Raw genomic sequence first — 15,947 nt, 5'->3', positions numbered from 1 at the left:
ACATTTGACTATGTGGTCCAGCCCTCTACTTTATTGCCAAGCCCTGATATTCCCTGTTCTAATTGATCTGTTTTACTGTCAAGGCTCTGACTTTTTTGATTGGGTTACTGAAATTTCTGATTCTGTATTCAACTCAGCCATAGTTTTCTTCAGTTTTTCTCTTCTTTGGAATCATTTTTTTTTCAAATGCTAAACTGGCTTTATCTGCTGTGTCCATGCATGGCTTCAATAATGAACCTGTCTCAAATGATGAAACAAATGAAGAAAAGACATACAGATGGACACATGGACAGAAATGGAAGATTCAGATGCTCTGGGCCCTCAGAACTTCCACAATACTCTGGAATTATATAGAATCGAACAAAGAGAGAGGATCATTGCATATATCTGAACAAGGAGTTGGAGTTATTACAGACAGAGATAAACAAGGAAACTGGCTTATTATATACAGCTGGTCTATGGAGACAGGTTTAGCTAATCTCAGTAGGAGCGGTCTCTATAGGGGAAGAAAGCTATGGTGGACATTTTCTGCACACACTGCCAACTCTCACCCAGTCCCCCAAGGAAGGCTTTGCCATCCCTCTGAACCTGAGGCTATTAGGAACTAACATCATGCATTCACTAAGGACTTCACTAACTCAAGAGATTTCTCAACTCCCTATATCTTCCTCTTCCTTATTTCTTAGATGTTCAGGGCAGATCTTCGCACTTTGTTCAGGGGCAGTTCACTACAGTGTTCCATACTGCACTATAAGGACAATAAGAAGAATGATCGTAACAGCCACTGTACCTAATGAAAGCAAAAGGAATGATTTTAGCCCATTTAAAGGACTAAAGCCTTGAAGCTCATTAGGGAAAGACAATTTTGCAATATTATTAGCAGGCAAAACCAATCTGATCTTAAGCTTTTTTTTTCCTGAGGTGCCAATGTAATTGGGCCACATCCAGGCTATCATTATTGTGGGAACAAACCCCCAAGAGGTAGCTCCCAATTAATTCCCAATTATCCTGTGTAAATCACAGGCCTGGAGTTGGCCCCGAATAGTTAAGCTGAGTTCACTGGAACTCCCCCCCCCCTGCAAACATTAGTACAGACAGGTATGGGAGAATGTAATCAAAGTACTGGATGTAAAATCATTGGCCCAATAGGCTTCTCCTCTGAATTGATCTTACATGCATGGATACAATTACCAGGCACAAAACCTTTAAAGCCACTGAAATTTTTCCTTTGCCTCTGCTTGGCACATAAGTCCATCTATTCTTCAGAGCCAAGATGACACCCAGGTCACAGTCATGGTACTTAGATAGAACATGCCTAGATAACTGGTACGAGAACCAATGAGGTTGCTGTTGTCTCAGTACCTGCTAGCTTCCAACATGGGCCTCACTTGCGATGGTCTCCTATAAGTCAGCCTGCCACTTTGGCCCACTCCATTGTCTGGAGCCAGCCTGCTGTTTGCTTGTCTTTTGCCAAATGCAAAAAGAAAGCAGTTGAGCCAAGACAAATCATGGAATATGTTCAAGTTCCTCAGCCCTGTATCCATTTCTCAGTTTCTTTTCTATTTTTTTCCCAAGTAGCTAAACTTATCTCCCCTCCTCCCTGGAAATTAAGAGCATCCCTCAAAACTGATGAATCACAATGCCTCTACTTTACTTCCCAGGTTTCCTAAAATCTTCCTCAAAGCATCAATGTATAACTAGCTATCTATAGATTTTATTTATCCCCAAACTTTCTTTCAAAGTGCTAATATGTAACTGCCTATCTTCAGTTTTTCATTTATCCCAAAATTTTCTTCCAAAATACTGAACTATAACTACTTATCTCTAGATTTGTTTTTATCTAAAAAAAATCTCTTTTAAAGTACTAACATAAAACTATGGCTCTCCAGTCTATTTATAAACAGATAAATGTCTATCTCTAGATTTCCCTTGTTAACATATAGTTGCCGATCTCTAGGTTCTACTTCTTAATATATAGCTGCCTATTTCTATATATTCTGTGTGTCCCAATATTTCACACCCACTGCTTAGAATTGCTCTGTCTGTTCCTTTATTTGTTCCTGTGCAGAGTTTCCCCTGTAGGAATATCACTTTCCACATCCATGCAGAGCTCCAGGATACCAGGGGTGGACCCGAGTGGGCTGAGAGAGAGAGAATGAAGGAAAGACAGATGAGAAGAAATGCTTGAATTGGGTGGTCTGGGGTCTCTGATGGAGAAACTGCAGCACCCTAAAATACTCAACATGTTTATTATATAGAGTTGAATAGAGAGTTGGAGTTATTTCAGATATCTGAACAAGGAAGTAGAGTTATTACATACAAACAAATAATCTCCTTCTGAGCCTTGTAAGAGTTGGAGACTGTCATTTTCCCATGGGTCAGGGGCTTTTTAGTCCTAGATGTGACCATACCATGTCAGCAAATCACATTCACTCAGGCCTCAGGCCTTCGTGTACTCATGGCTTTCTCCATCCCTGCACTTATCATTTTCTTCAGCCATATTTATTGTTGGTGCTGTCATTGATTTCTACTCATTTATTCACATTCTCTTTAAGTTCATATAGGTGTTCATGTTCACTTGGAACTCTGTGGATTCTTTGAGTGTGTTCATATATATATATATATATATTTTTAAATTCTGTGTCTCTTGGTGCTCAGTGGTTAAAATGAGATATTATTTCAGAGGACTAGGGTTCAATGCTTAGATCACATATGACAGCTCGTAACCATCCATAATATCCATTCCAGGGGACCTGATGCCATCTTCTGATCTTTGCAGGCCCCAAACACTCATACACATCAAATAAAAATAACTGAGAAAATATTAAATCTGCATCCTGTGTCCATCTTTGTAATTCGTATTGGAGAACATTTCTGTAGACCTACCAGTTTTTGTGGTGGACATAATTTCCTGGCTGGCCTTTTATACTATTTCATGGGGTTTTTAATGGTCCTGGCCATGTAGATCATATGTTTGATATGAGATCCCAGTCTGCTACTGTTAGTGATATTCTTGTTCTCTTTTTGTCATTGCCCAAACTTGGTTGATTTCAGATCAAGTAGTAAGAGTTTATATGTAATCCCTTCAGATGTTTAATTTTGATCATGAAGACAGGTTGCTTCCAACTCAGTAGTAAGCAAGAAGACACAAAAATGCAGCTCCCAGCTGGGTCTGGGCATGGAAGAGCAAGGAGGTAGATAGGTCTACCCAGCTGAGGGTAGAGTTGAAAGATGACAAGGAGCAAGAGAGCTAGGAGGGATTCACAGATAGAACGTGCAAGTGGAATTCCTGGATGGGCTAGGACACTAGGGGTGCTGTCAGGCAGGAGCTAGCCCAGATGCAGTGAGAGTGTTTATGTGGGTGCCACTTCCAGCTTGTTCTGGGCATGGAGGAGTTGTTCAGAGGAGAGGATAGATAGCTCTGGGTTAGGATATGGATGTCTCCTGCAGAGAGTGTAGGGGTAGTACGTTAATTGTAGGCACAACAAAGCAATTCCTTTTTGTAAAAAGATCATACTTTACCTGGCTTCCAAACATTAAATCTTTTCCTCCTTATCTCTGGAGTTCCATTTTGCTACTTCTGGCTGAATCTTATTTCCTGTTTATTTGCCAAGTTTCATGGCATTTTCTCTGAGAAGGATAGTGTTCCCTCCTAGGAGCTGAGCCTGCAGAGCTGAGTGAGGCATCATGTGGGTTGAATATACCTGGAGATAATAAAATTTCTGACCCAGTGTTTCGAGTGGTTTTCTGAAACTGTAAAACTAGGGGCCTTAGATAAATTCGAATGGCTTTCTATTTATGTGCCTAACGCTTTCTTGAGAAAACACAAAGAATTCACAAGTTTCTATTTGAAACTCAATGGAGGCTCTTTCTTCACCTAACAGCCTTACTAGTTTTTGAGTGAGAAGTAGATGAAGTTACTTGTCTTGGAAAGCAAAGTGTTCTTGAGAAGGGATTCCTTTAGGGTATATTAGATAATTTGTATTCTTTTAAATAGAAATTTTATTGTATGTATTCAGTGCATACAGCGTAGTGTTATGGGATACAAATAGACGATAAAGTACTTTAGGGAAACAAGTGAATATATTCATCAACTCATACGTTTTCTCATTTTAAAAACTGGGAGCCAAAGCAGTTGCTTTTTGTTTTGTGATAGAACAGCAATAGCGTTCTTCAGATCTGGTACTCACTACTATTTCTGCTCCTTCCTGCGAATGACTTGTCTGACTTAATCATGCTCAGCCTCAGTTTTTATGGGATCTTTTCTATCAAGCACCACCTGATTTTTTAAGATAGAATAGTTTATGTGGAGAAGAAATTCCGATCGCCCTGATTTGATCATTGCATGCTGGATTTCTGTATCAACATACTGTACTGTATTCCATTAAGATGTACAGTGATTACATGTTAATAAATATTTCCGAGTAATTTTTAAAATGTGCACAAGGTATCATGAGGACATAATGGAGCCACCTACTCAGAATGGCTTTTGCAGTCTTCCATGTTTTCTTTGTACTACCCAAGAAATGGAGCTTAAGTTTGACAGAGTAGACTAAAGGAAACTTTCTTTCTTTTTCTTCTTTTTAAACCAACTCTGGCCAGAGCCCCTATCTATCCCTTCAGCACTGGGCCCAAATAAGTCCAAATTCCAAGAAATTCTGGCATGCTTCTTCATATTGCCATGTAGATCTGGCCAGACAGTATTTCATCAGTCTCTTTAGACAGTGGATGTTAGAGGAATTTTTAATTTTTTTCCCTCCTTAGAAAATTTTAAATGGACTTTATATTTTTAGAACAAGCCTTTTAATTCACATAAAAATAAAGACAGCAAGACAAAGGTCCCATCCACTTTACCCTATCTTACATTGGAGTGACACATTTATTATAATTAATCTTCATTAATTATTTTTATTATTTAAAACAATTTTTATATGTTTTAAAAATTGTTTAAAATTATGTTTTTATTAATTAAAATGCTTTTTAATTTAAATAGGATTTCCCCTCCCTCAAGTCCTTTCCAATCCACTCCCCTCCATATCCCCCAACTTTAAGTTCTTTCTCAAAAACAAACAAAAGCCCAATATAAAAAACTCCAAACCAAGAAAACAAAAGAAAACACACCCAAAAGAAAAACAAAACAAAAACTCTACCAAGCTGTAACCAAATAAAAACACACAAAATAAACTGCAGTATCCATTATATGTTGGTCAACTTCTCCAATCAGGCATAAAGGACAGTTCGGTTAACCTTTACCCTAGTCGCTAGGTTTTCCTTCCTTCCTTCCTTACTTCATTCATTCATTTAAAAATATAAAACATAATATTAGATAAAACAAAAACTAACCCATCAGATTTAGACAAGACAAATCAACACAAGGAGAAGAGCCTCAAGAAAAGGTACAAGAATCAGAGATCCACTCACCACACACTCAGTAATGCCATAAAACACTAAATTGGAAGCTATCATATATACACAATATATATGGTATAGACCCATGCAGGCTCTATGCTTGCTGCTTCAGTTGGAGGAACTTTTGCTAGCCATTTGAAGTCAGCTTGTATTGGAAAAACAAGTTCAAGCCTAGATCTAGAAAGAGCCCGACCTATCCTTCCAGTATATATTTTATATATTGTAAGTGCAAGCTATGTTTCTTAAAAATATGTAAGTTTGGGTATCAAACTAAGATTGCAGGTTTGAAAGTGTCTTCTCTTCCACATCATCTCACTAAGCTCTCAATGACTTTACTATATTCCCTTCACAAGCTCTTGCTATCCTCAGTAAAATCTCTTTTATATCACAGAGTGGTATCAAAAGTGCCGTAGGAAATTAAGTAAGGATGATGGCATATTATGGCTTAAAAAGGGGAAAGCCCAAGAGCAGTGCTTCCCTTAGTCCAAAGAAGGAGATGTCCTTGTTTACCCATTAGCAACAACTGAATAGCAACCAAATTACAGGCAGAGGCTACAAAATGATATCACAGATGAGTGAGGATCTAAAGAAAATGAACAGCCTGTAAAACAGGTAAGACTATGTATCTGAGGCCTATTTGTGGACAATATGCTTCAATTGTTTTCCTTCAGAAAAACATGTGTCTTAATGTCTTCATTTCTTTTCCCATCACCATGATAAAATACCCCACCCACCAAAAGCAATTCAAGGAGAAAGGTTTTATTCTAGCTCACTGTTCAAGGTTATAGTCTCATAATGGGGAAGTCAAGGCAGCAAGAGCTTGAAGCTGCTGGTGAGGTCACATCTGAAATCAGGAACCAGACAGGAGCGAATGCTTGCTATTTCTCATCTTTGTTCACTTCCATTGTCACAGACAGCGGGCAGGTCTTCCCATCCCAGTTAACAGAACCAATCCCAATCCTTGTTCAGAAGCCCGATTCCCAAATGATTCTAAACTGATAATTGACACTAGCTGTCACCACCTGAACTGATTACTTCAAGTTGTATGGCTTCAAGAGCTTGGTATGTGAACATTTTAGAAAACACACACACACACACACTTTTACACATTCATGCATACACACTCATGGCAAAATACTTTTTTTCCTGCCAGGACTTGGTAGATAAGAGTTTTATCTAAATTTCAGACCCAAGTATTATGTTTTGTTTCCTGTGCCTGTGCATATCAGAACACCCCCTACTTTCCTCCCCACCCAGCACATCAAGTCACTGCATGACTAGGCAAATCCTCTCCCACTAAGGCCAGACAAAGAGGGCTGGCTAGGGGACTGGGATCCACAGGCAGGCAACAGATTTAGGGACAGCCCCCACTTCAGTTGTTGGGGGATCTACATGAAGACCAAGCTGCACATCTGCTACGTATGTGCAGGGGGCCTAGGCCCAGCCCATGCTTACTCTTTGGTTGGCAGTTCAGTCTCTGGAAGCCCCCAAGGGTCCTTGTTAGTTGACTCTGTTGGTCTTCCTGTGGAGTCCCTGTTCTCTTCTAGTCCCTCAGTCCTTCCCCCGACTCCTCCGCAACACTCTCTGTCCTCCATCTAGTGTTAGTGTTAGGCTGTGGGTCTTTGAATCTGTTTCCATTGGCTGCTGGGTGAAGCCTCTCAGAGGACAGCCATGCTAGATGAGTATCACTAATTATGTCAGGGGTTGGTTCTTGATCATGGGTTGGGGCAGTCACTGGTTGGTCATTCTCTCAGTCTCTGCTTCATCTTTATCCCTGCATATCTTGGAGGCAAGGCACATTTTGGGTTGAAGGTTTGTGGGTGGTTTGCTGACTTTATCCTTCCTCTGGGAGTCCTGCCTGATTATAGGAATTGGCCCATTCAGGATCCAATCTCTCTCACTGATAGGAGTCTCAGCTAGAGTCACCCCAGTCACACCCTGTCCCCCCCCAGGTTTCTGGCACATCCTAGAGATGTCCCCTTTCCCACCCATTTATTTTCTCTCTCCCTCGATCTCCCTGCACCCCTCCTTTCCCCCTCTCCCACCCACTTCCTTCCATCCATCCATCCACCTTTGATATGTATTTTCTTTCTGAGGATTCAGCCACCCTCTCTTAGACCCTCCTTCTTATTTGGCTTCTTTGGCTCTGTGGATAATAGAATGGTTCTGTGTAAGAGTACCAGGTCCCTTGGAAATAAAGTTACAGACAGTTGTAAGCAGTCACGTGGATGCTTGGGAATTGAACCTGGGTCCTCTGGAAGAGCAGCTGAGTACTGAGACATCTGCTGAGACATCTCTCTAGCCCCTGCCCCACTTGTATGTTTTTTTGTAAGTTTGGTTATCTCTGTCAAAAGGGATCATGTGTACTTTTTACTCATTTTTTTTATTTTCAGAATTTTATGAAGATTAATTAGAACATGGTATTTTCAAAGAAAATCGTTGGGCTGGAGAGATGGCTCGGCAGTTAAGAGGACTTGCTGTTCTTGGGACTTGGGTTGGGTCCCAAACACCCATATGGGTGCTTACTAGCATTCTTAACTTGAATTCCAGGGGATTTGGTGACCTAATACAGTGCCTGCACATGCACATAAACATGTCAGTGTGTGCGTGTCTGCGCGCGCACACACACACACACACACACACACACACACACACACACATACATTTTTAAAATGAAGTGATGTCCCATCTGCACTTGAGCTTATGTCCCCTGCTCACATACTGCGTACTGGGTGGACTAAGATCCTTTTGCATATGTTAACTGGAGGTTTTCCAAGAAAAAAACTTCTCGGAAAGGGAGGGACAGTTAGCAACAGGTTTAGCTTAAGAAGAAAAGCTACCTTTTTAGAAGAATAGGCTTATGTTTCTGGGCTGCGAGTTCTTATTCTGACCAGCCGTCCATACTCAGATTCTAAAAGGGAGAGGTGGCCTCCAAGTAAACTCTAAGGAATACAGTTTTACAGTTTTTATTATGGAAAATTTCAAACATATACAAAAGTATAGAGAATAATGAATTCTCAAACATCTATCACACAGCTTCAACAATTATCAAGTCAGAGTCAGTCTTGTTTCATCTATGTACAAACGTATACCACCCTGATTATATTGAAGCAAATAACAGTAGCATCTCTGTAAATTTTCAGTACAGTTTTCTAAAAGATAAGGGTTTCTTTAGAAAGCAAATCCACAGTACATGTCACAAATAGAAACTCCAGCAAATTAGAATGTGTGGTTTTATTTTAAAGTCTGTAAGATATGGGACACAATACATTTCACTGGTACCATGAGGAAGGGTGTTAACACTAAATTGGAGTTCAAGCCTTTCCAAATCGAATGGTTTATAATGAAAAAGCGAGACACAACCACAAGCCATATCAGAACCTCTTTGGAACCCTTAGGATGAGCTGAGTGAGAGTGTTGACATCACACACCCTGTGACAAAATTCTGAAATGTCCTTGTCCTTGGCATAAAGTTATTCTTCTGGAAAGAGTCAAACTGAGCTTCCTCATTTAAATTCTTCATTCCGCATTCCCCTTTACAGCAGTCTCTTTCCCTGAAGCCTTTCTAAAGGATACCAATTTAGCACTCACTCTCCTCTGCATAAACATGCAGAGAGTTTGTGGTACTGAGGAGCCAGCCAGCCAACTGTACTAGGAAAGGGATGAGAACCACAGCCAACTGAAACAGTGAGAGAGGCGAAAGACACTTAAGCGACTAAATGGCACAATTAGCTCTGAAAACTGCTTCAGTGGCAGGGTTGGGTTTTTTTTTTCTTTTGTGCTCACCATCAAATAATACAGAATATTGAATCTGTAAAAAACAAAAACAAAAGCAACCCCAGAATTTTCTGCAAGGAAATGTTAGGGGTGACATTTCAGAAGTAGAGCACTGCAAAAAAAAAATTAAATGTATTATTCTTTGTATATTAATTTAAAATTTATTTTATAAAAACTCACAATAATAGGTTTTCATTGTAACGTGTTACAATTACTTTTATAGCAAGTGATACTTTTTGAATAAAGTTTTAAGCAAATTAACAACAGTACAAAAACACTAAAGTTGGTAGGTGAAGGACTAATTCTATAAAATGTTACCTTAAGTGATGACATAATATTAAAACTGTGCCAGCCATTGTGTGATATGACATACAAATGAATACTACTTCTTGTTCTGGAACATCTCAAACTGTCCTGAAATGTTTCTGCAACACTGAATACACATGAGCTACACACGTGGTGCTTAGACAGCGGATACTCTACTAGCACCAGATTGGGAGGGAAATGTTTAGCCACAAGGAGATTACAAAATACTAATAGAATCAAAGACCTCCAGTGATGCCAACCATATTTCAAGTAGTGTCTTGGATGCAGAATATGCAGAGTAAGGAAAAATAGTCGTTGCTCTCAAAGGTCTAATGAAGAAGGCAGACACATCAGAAAAGCACAACAAAAGGCTATAGGTGCTGAATTAAGTCCGTTCACACACAATAGTACAACAACCAGAGCAAAAAACGTTGGTAAGATTGACAGAGGAGTGTTCCAAGATGTAGAAGGAAAACCAGAATGAGTGGTCTCCTTGGGAACCTTAAAGGTGCTCCGGTGAACTTGACAATACCACTGGGTTCACATCAATGACAATTTCAGTGTGATCTTGAGCATGTTCATCTGGAAAAAGAAACAAACATACATTCAACAAGTATATATTTACAATTCTTGCAATTGATGGACTAGGTGTACCTGTCGCTTGGCCTTTAGAAAGTCCTTGCAGGCTCTAAGCCAAGTGCAATGTAGGCACATGCACACACATGCACACAAACACCTACCTATAAAAAAATATGAAACCAGTGATTTTCAAAAGGGAATTAGCAATGAAGATGCAAAAAAATGATAAATTCTACCTGTAAGACTAGAGATAATTCAGGCTGATGGCCACATAGTACATAAACTGTTAACTGTTATACAGAAGTGTCTTAGTCTAGTTACAAAATGAGTATCTCATTGAGAGATATTTATGCAATATCTATGTGCATTATCTACAATGACGGATTTCACAGAAAACCTGTGTGCAGGGACAATTTGGTAACTTGGATGAAATTACAATGTAAGAACTACCACCAGGTCTGACTGCTGAGTGCCAGTGCAGTATCTTTCACTTCCTGTTCTCTCATTAAAAAGTCATGTGGCCATACTGAATTCTCATAGTTCTGCCCACTCAAAAATGTTTAAACATGTTCCATACAGTGTAGTACCTTGAGAGGGATACCATGAAAATATTAAGCCTGAAGATAAAAATTCTGGCCAGGGAAAATTCTCTTCTAGGTCCTATAAGGCATTCTTATAGAAACCTCTGTAAATGAACCCATACTGTTCAATGATAAACCTTTTATATCAATCATCTAAAATAAATCTGTACAAAGTAATAAAGCAAATGTATTATAAAAGTAAATTTCCTATTTCTAGTTTGTTTCTTTAAAGTACAGAAAAGGTTGTATGTTTCCAGTATACCTACAAACCAATATTAACATAAACCTATATTAACATGTTTCCTCCTTGTATATCTGGAAGAATAAAACATGCTATCCTGGAGTTGTGGGTAGAGCTCAGTAGTTCGCTACATGATCAGTATGTATGAAGATCTGGGGAAAAACATTCCTGGTTACCAACAGAACACTTCAAGAAATGGGAAATAAATTTCTAATTCGTGTCTGCAAATCACAATTATCTGTTGGGAGTTTTCCTTCCTTTCCCTCAAAGATGGATGTAAAATTTGGCTGTATATTTTAGTATACATATAAATAGTATGTAAAATGACTTAGCACTCTCACAAGGAAAAAACACCCAGTTACTAAACAGTTTTTGGAAGACTGGTAGATATTATCCCTGGTAACCTGTTCAAATCTGGGACTACTGACAAAACCTTAAAGATAAAAATCATTTCCTAGGAGTTTACAACTTCTCTGATATGTTTATGTTTCACAAAACATGAAAAAATTTTCAATGATGTCGAAACCCAAGCCTAAAGAAACCAAGTAATTTTTAAAGGGGGGAAAGTCACAGTATATTTTTAGGCAAATAATTCTTAATAATGAATTATGAATACATTTTGATTATGCAAAATACATAATTTAAAAATGCAAGGAGAGGAACTGCAAGATGGCCCAGTGGGTAAAGGTACTTGCTGCCAACCACTGACTACATGAGTTCTGTTCCTGGTGGAAGAAGACACCATCACTCCCTCACATAGTTCTCTGACCTCCAGAGCTGTACCAGGGCATTCTCACACCCACCAAAACACATACACACGCATGTATGTATGTATGTATATATACATATATATATTGATATATACATGCATGAGGGCTATTTATGCATGCATGTGCACATGCATACACACACACAGATTTAATTTTAAAGGTTGATGCATTACTGACTCTAGTAATAGCAAGTACAAGCAAAGCTTCCAATGCATTTCTAAGGCTTTTATAAAAAGAAATATCCAGAAACCCAAATCCATTTTATCTGGAAGATCAATGTAGAACTTAAGGTTAATGGAGATAAAAATCATAGGAGCTATTAGAAACTTTTTAACTAACAAACGACATTTTGATTAGAATTAAAAATAAGTGCTTCAAACTGGTCATATAATTTTTCCTTTGATGAGAGATCAAGATATATTTTGGAAATTAGGCTTTATGTTTTAAATGTGCAAGAAAATTTTTCTTAAAGGTAAACCACATTTCTTTAGAAAAATGCAAGGACCCCACTTTTAGAAGCTTAAAGCAGTATGAATTTTTAAATAACTCCAGCCCAATGGAGAAAAACATTTGAATACTCTGGATGTTAAGTTGCACAATAAGGCAGTAAGAATCGGGATACATACAGTTCAAAACCAAAATTATCTCTAGTATTAAAAGACAGAAGAAGAATCCCAGTATTGTGATAAGGAGTTAGAAATAGAGTGTGAATTTCCGGAGCTGTATATTGATGTACTCCATGCGTTCGTTCCTGAAATACCAATTGATTCACACATTGACATGTACATGAACTACATGAAAACCATCTTTTTATAAAGATGATGCTCAAAGTTTTAGCAGTAATTATGTTTTTAAAATAATTTTACGAGCAGTGATCTGGGGCTCTCTTTATTAAACAGCCTTCCTCGAGGCTCAGGGATCTATGGGGAAGAGGATTCAATGGAAAGATTGTTGAGTCAGAAGTGGTACTTGATCCTAGGAAAGAGCATCTTCTGGACACAGCAGGGTTGATATGCGCATGCGCTCACAGAGCCTGTGACAGTAAGTACAAGGCCTGCACAAATCTAAGCCAAGAAAAATAATCTCAGCATGGAGAAGGGGAAGGGAGTAGAAAGTCCCAGCCCTGACCATGAAGCACTTTGCAATAGATACTTTCTGGGACAGAGAAAATCCTGTGTCACTACAGGAGTCACACTATGTCTACCAACTCAACTCCTGGGTAGGTCTCGTGTTCAGGGAACAGGTGACCAGCACAAAACAGACTCCATGTTATTTTGTGTGCTCTCTCTTGCTGTGATTTGCTGCCTGTCTTTTTGTGGGTTTTGTTTGTTTCCTTGGTTTTGTTTTTAAGTAAGAAGGAACACAAATCTGAGTGTGGGTAAGAGGATGAGGAGGACTGGGGGCAGGGCAGAGAGTATGATCAAAATACAGTCTATGAATTGTTTTCTGTTTGCAAAGTAAGAATAAAAAGTAAATAGCTCCAACGCAAGTGAGGTTAGTTCTTTTACATGGTTATTAATTCTCCAAGTACATTCATCATTCTCATCGGTGATGTTTCTTGAAAATGATCAAATACCGGAGTGATCTTTTCAGTCTTAAAACTGTCTTTAAAAAGGCTTTCTAGATACCTAAATAGACATGGCAGGGGAACCTGATCAGTTTCAGAAGAGAATGTGGAATGCCTTACAAGTGACTCCTTATTTGAAACAAGTATCAAGGTAAGAACAACAACAGTAGAGCAACCAAAAGGTTTGTGGTAAGGAGTGAAATGTTTACTCTGGGTCTATGAGATAAGTGGTATCTTCACAGTTGGAGAACAGCTGAGCAGCAGGAAGATAAACTCATTCATGATTTGAATGGCTGCAAATATGCGATCACATTAAAGATTCCTTTCCTATGGTAACTGACAGGGAATTTAATCTGGGACATCAGTAAATTCAATTCAAGTATAAATTTACTCTCTTTCAAAATGGACATACAGGGAGAAAAACTATCATTTTTTAAAGAGTATCCAGAAATGTGCTGTTTCTCGGAAGCTGCTGGATGCACAGGCTAAAACAACGGAATAACCACAATTATCCTGAAAATAAGTAACTAATTAGCTATTCTCTAGAAATATCAATTCTACCAGGGGAACAGTTTGTAAATTATATAGGGCGTTTTAAGTCAGCAATGAAAAAAAAATCCTCAGCTGTAAATTTTTCTTGAAAATTAAAATGGTTTTTGGTCATATGAAAAAAAAAACACGAAGTTCCAGCTCTGGGCCTATTAGACGGAATTTTGGATGCTAAAAGTACTGTCTACAGAAAGGAAACGGTGTAAAGCACCAACTGTTCCTTTTTCTTCATTTATTTTCAAACAAATCATCTGAGGCAAAGTCTACCAAGAATGGGTCACTGCCAAGAAGCAAGGCTTCTTGAAGAGGAAAACATGAAAGAGGAAAAAAAAAACTGGAACCAAAAAAAGAAGCCCCCCTCCCATGGCGCGCAGGCCCTTCACCAGTGGATAAAACTAAAGGTCCCTTCCCTAGGAAACAAACCAGAAGAAGCCCTACAACAAAACTGCGCACGCATACTACGCACAAACACATCTAAGGGCTGTTTAACGGGGGAAATAACCCATCCAAACAAAAACATCACAGAGCAGACTGGCGCACTAGCACACACGGACGCACAGGTGAACACACACACACACCCTCCAAGAAGAGCAGAGCAAGCAGTTAAGGCACCTTTCACAAAATCCCATGCAGCTGTGGCTGACCGCAAGATTTTTACAGTGTCACCAAGAAGCGATTGGAAAAGCATCTGAAAAACGTGCAAATTGTCTGCAAACAGCGCCTGGCAACCAAGACAGTTTGCAAGCGTGATTCAGAGGTCTGCCTGCCAAGGAAACAAAAGAAGCCTCCCTCCTGCCCGTGCGGGCGGGCGCACAGGGCAGGAGAGGTGCTCCCCTGGCAAGCAGGAGGCAAGTGCGGGGAGGCGACAGGCAGGAGTCCGGGCGGGAGCGGTACATACTAGGGCTCGCTCTCTGGCGGGGTCGGGGCGGCCGAGTTCCCATTAGTAGGGGAGCCGCCCAGCTTCAGTTTCTCCAGGTACTCGGCGTGCACGGGCTTGTGGCACTGCAGGACCTTGATGGCATCTTCGATCTTGAACCACTCGCGCTTCCTGCCGATGCTGACCGAGTCTTCCCAATCCTCCAGCAGCTCGGTGACGGTGAGCACGAACACGTAGGTCCGGTGCTTGCGGTCCTGGTTCTGCTCGAAGACGCCCAGCAAGCGGCCCAACTTCCCCTTGACTCCCGCCTCCTCGTACACCTCGCGCACCGCCGCGCCGTCCGGCTCCTCCTCGGGCTCCATGCCCCCTCCCGGCACGATCCAGCGGTCGGGGTAGCGGCTGCTGCTCACCAGCAGCACCTCGTCCTCGCGCTCGCTGCGGAAGCACAGGCACGCGGCGCGCTTCTTGAAGCCCTCGGGGTCGTAGGTCCGCGTCTGGTTCGGCTTGCACTTCATCCTCCGCGCCGCCGCCGCCGCCGCCGCCGCCTCTGAGGTCGCTTGCAGCTGCCTAGCGAGCGGGCGGCCGCCGCGCAGTCCAGGAGCTCCTGCGGGCCGGGAGAGGGCCCAGCGAGGCTGGAGGAGAGGAGAGGCGAGCAGAGCCGAGAGGAGCGCAGCGGAGTCTGAGCCGAGCCAGCGGAGACCAGGCGGGGGCGGGGGCGGGCGGGGGCGGGGGCGAGCCGGCGCGTCAGTCAGTCCGCGGGGCGGGCAGCACCGGCCGGGCGCGCCGAGGGTCGCGAGCCCGCCGCCTGATTGGAGGCGCCGCTTCCGCCGCCCGGAGCCTGGAGCCCAGAGCCCGCGCCTCCGCACAGCCCCGGAGTGGACCGTGCGCGGTCCCCGCCCTCCGGATCGCCGGGATCGCGCGCGCTCTCGCTCGCTCGCCCGCTCCGCTGCCGCCACCGCCGCTGCCGCCACCGCGGTGCTGCCGCGCCAGGGGTTGAGCGAGGTGAGGCGTGTGCGCGCGCGTGGCCGGTCCCGCGTGTGCGCGCGCGGCGGAGGCCGAGGGGCGGAGGCGCGGAGGCGGGGGTCTCCCGACTCCCGCAAAGCGCGATGCCGCCGGCCCACTGCGCAGGCGCCCCGCACCGCTGGCACTGGGAAGCTTCTAGCTGCCAGCGTGCCTGGGAGGTGCATGGGACTGTNACTTTGCTGCGCAGGGTCCTCACCACGTGTGTGTCTCAGCCAGACCTGGAGGCAGAGGGGGCCAGGCCCTCCCGGAGAATCGCCTTAGTGGAGGG

General features: G+C 41.9%; 1 protein-coding gene across 1 annotated transcript; it reads right to left on the bottom strand.

Annotated features, from left to right (window-relative positions):
• Window positions 1–8,359: 8,359 nt before the first annotated feature.
• Nudt11 (nudix hydrolase 11) lies at window positions 8,360–15,574 on the bottom strand. Its single transcript, XM_021187913.2, has 2 exons — window positions 14,678–15,574; window positions 8,360–10,074 (listed from the first exon to the last, which is right to left on the bottom strand). Coding segments are annotated over exons 1-2 (495 nt in total). The 5' UTR covers window positions 15,172–15,574; the 3' UTR covers window positions 8,360–10,073.
• Window positions 15,575–15,947: the final 373 nt, after the last annotated feature.

Source organism: Mus pahari, chromosome X (assembly GCF_900095145.1).
Source record: "Mus pahari chromosome X, PAHARI_EIJ_v1.1, whole genome shotgun sequence".
Taxonomy (NCBI): Eukaryota; Metazoa; Chordata; class Mammalia; order Rodentia; family Muridae; genus Mus; species Mus pahari.
This window is presented reverse-complemented; position numbering and strand designations above follow the sequence as displayed.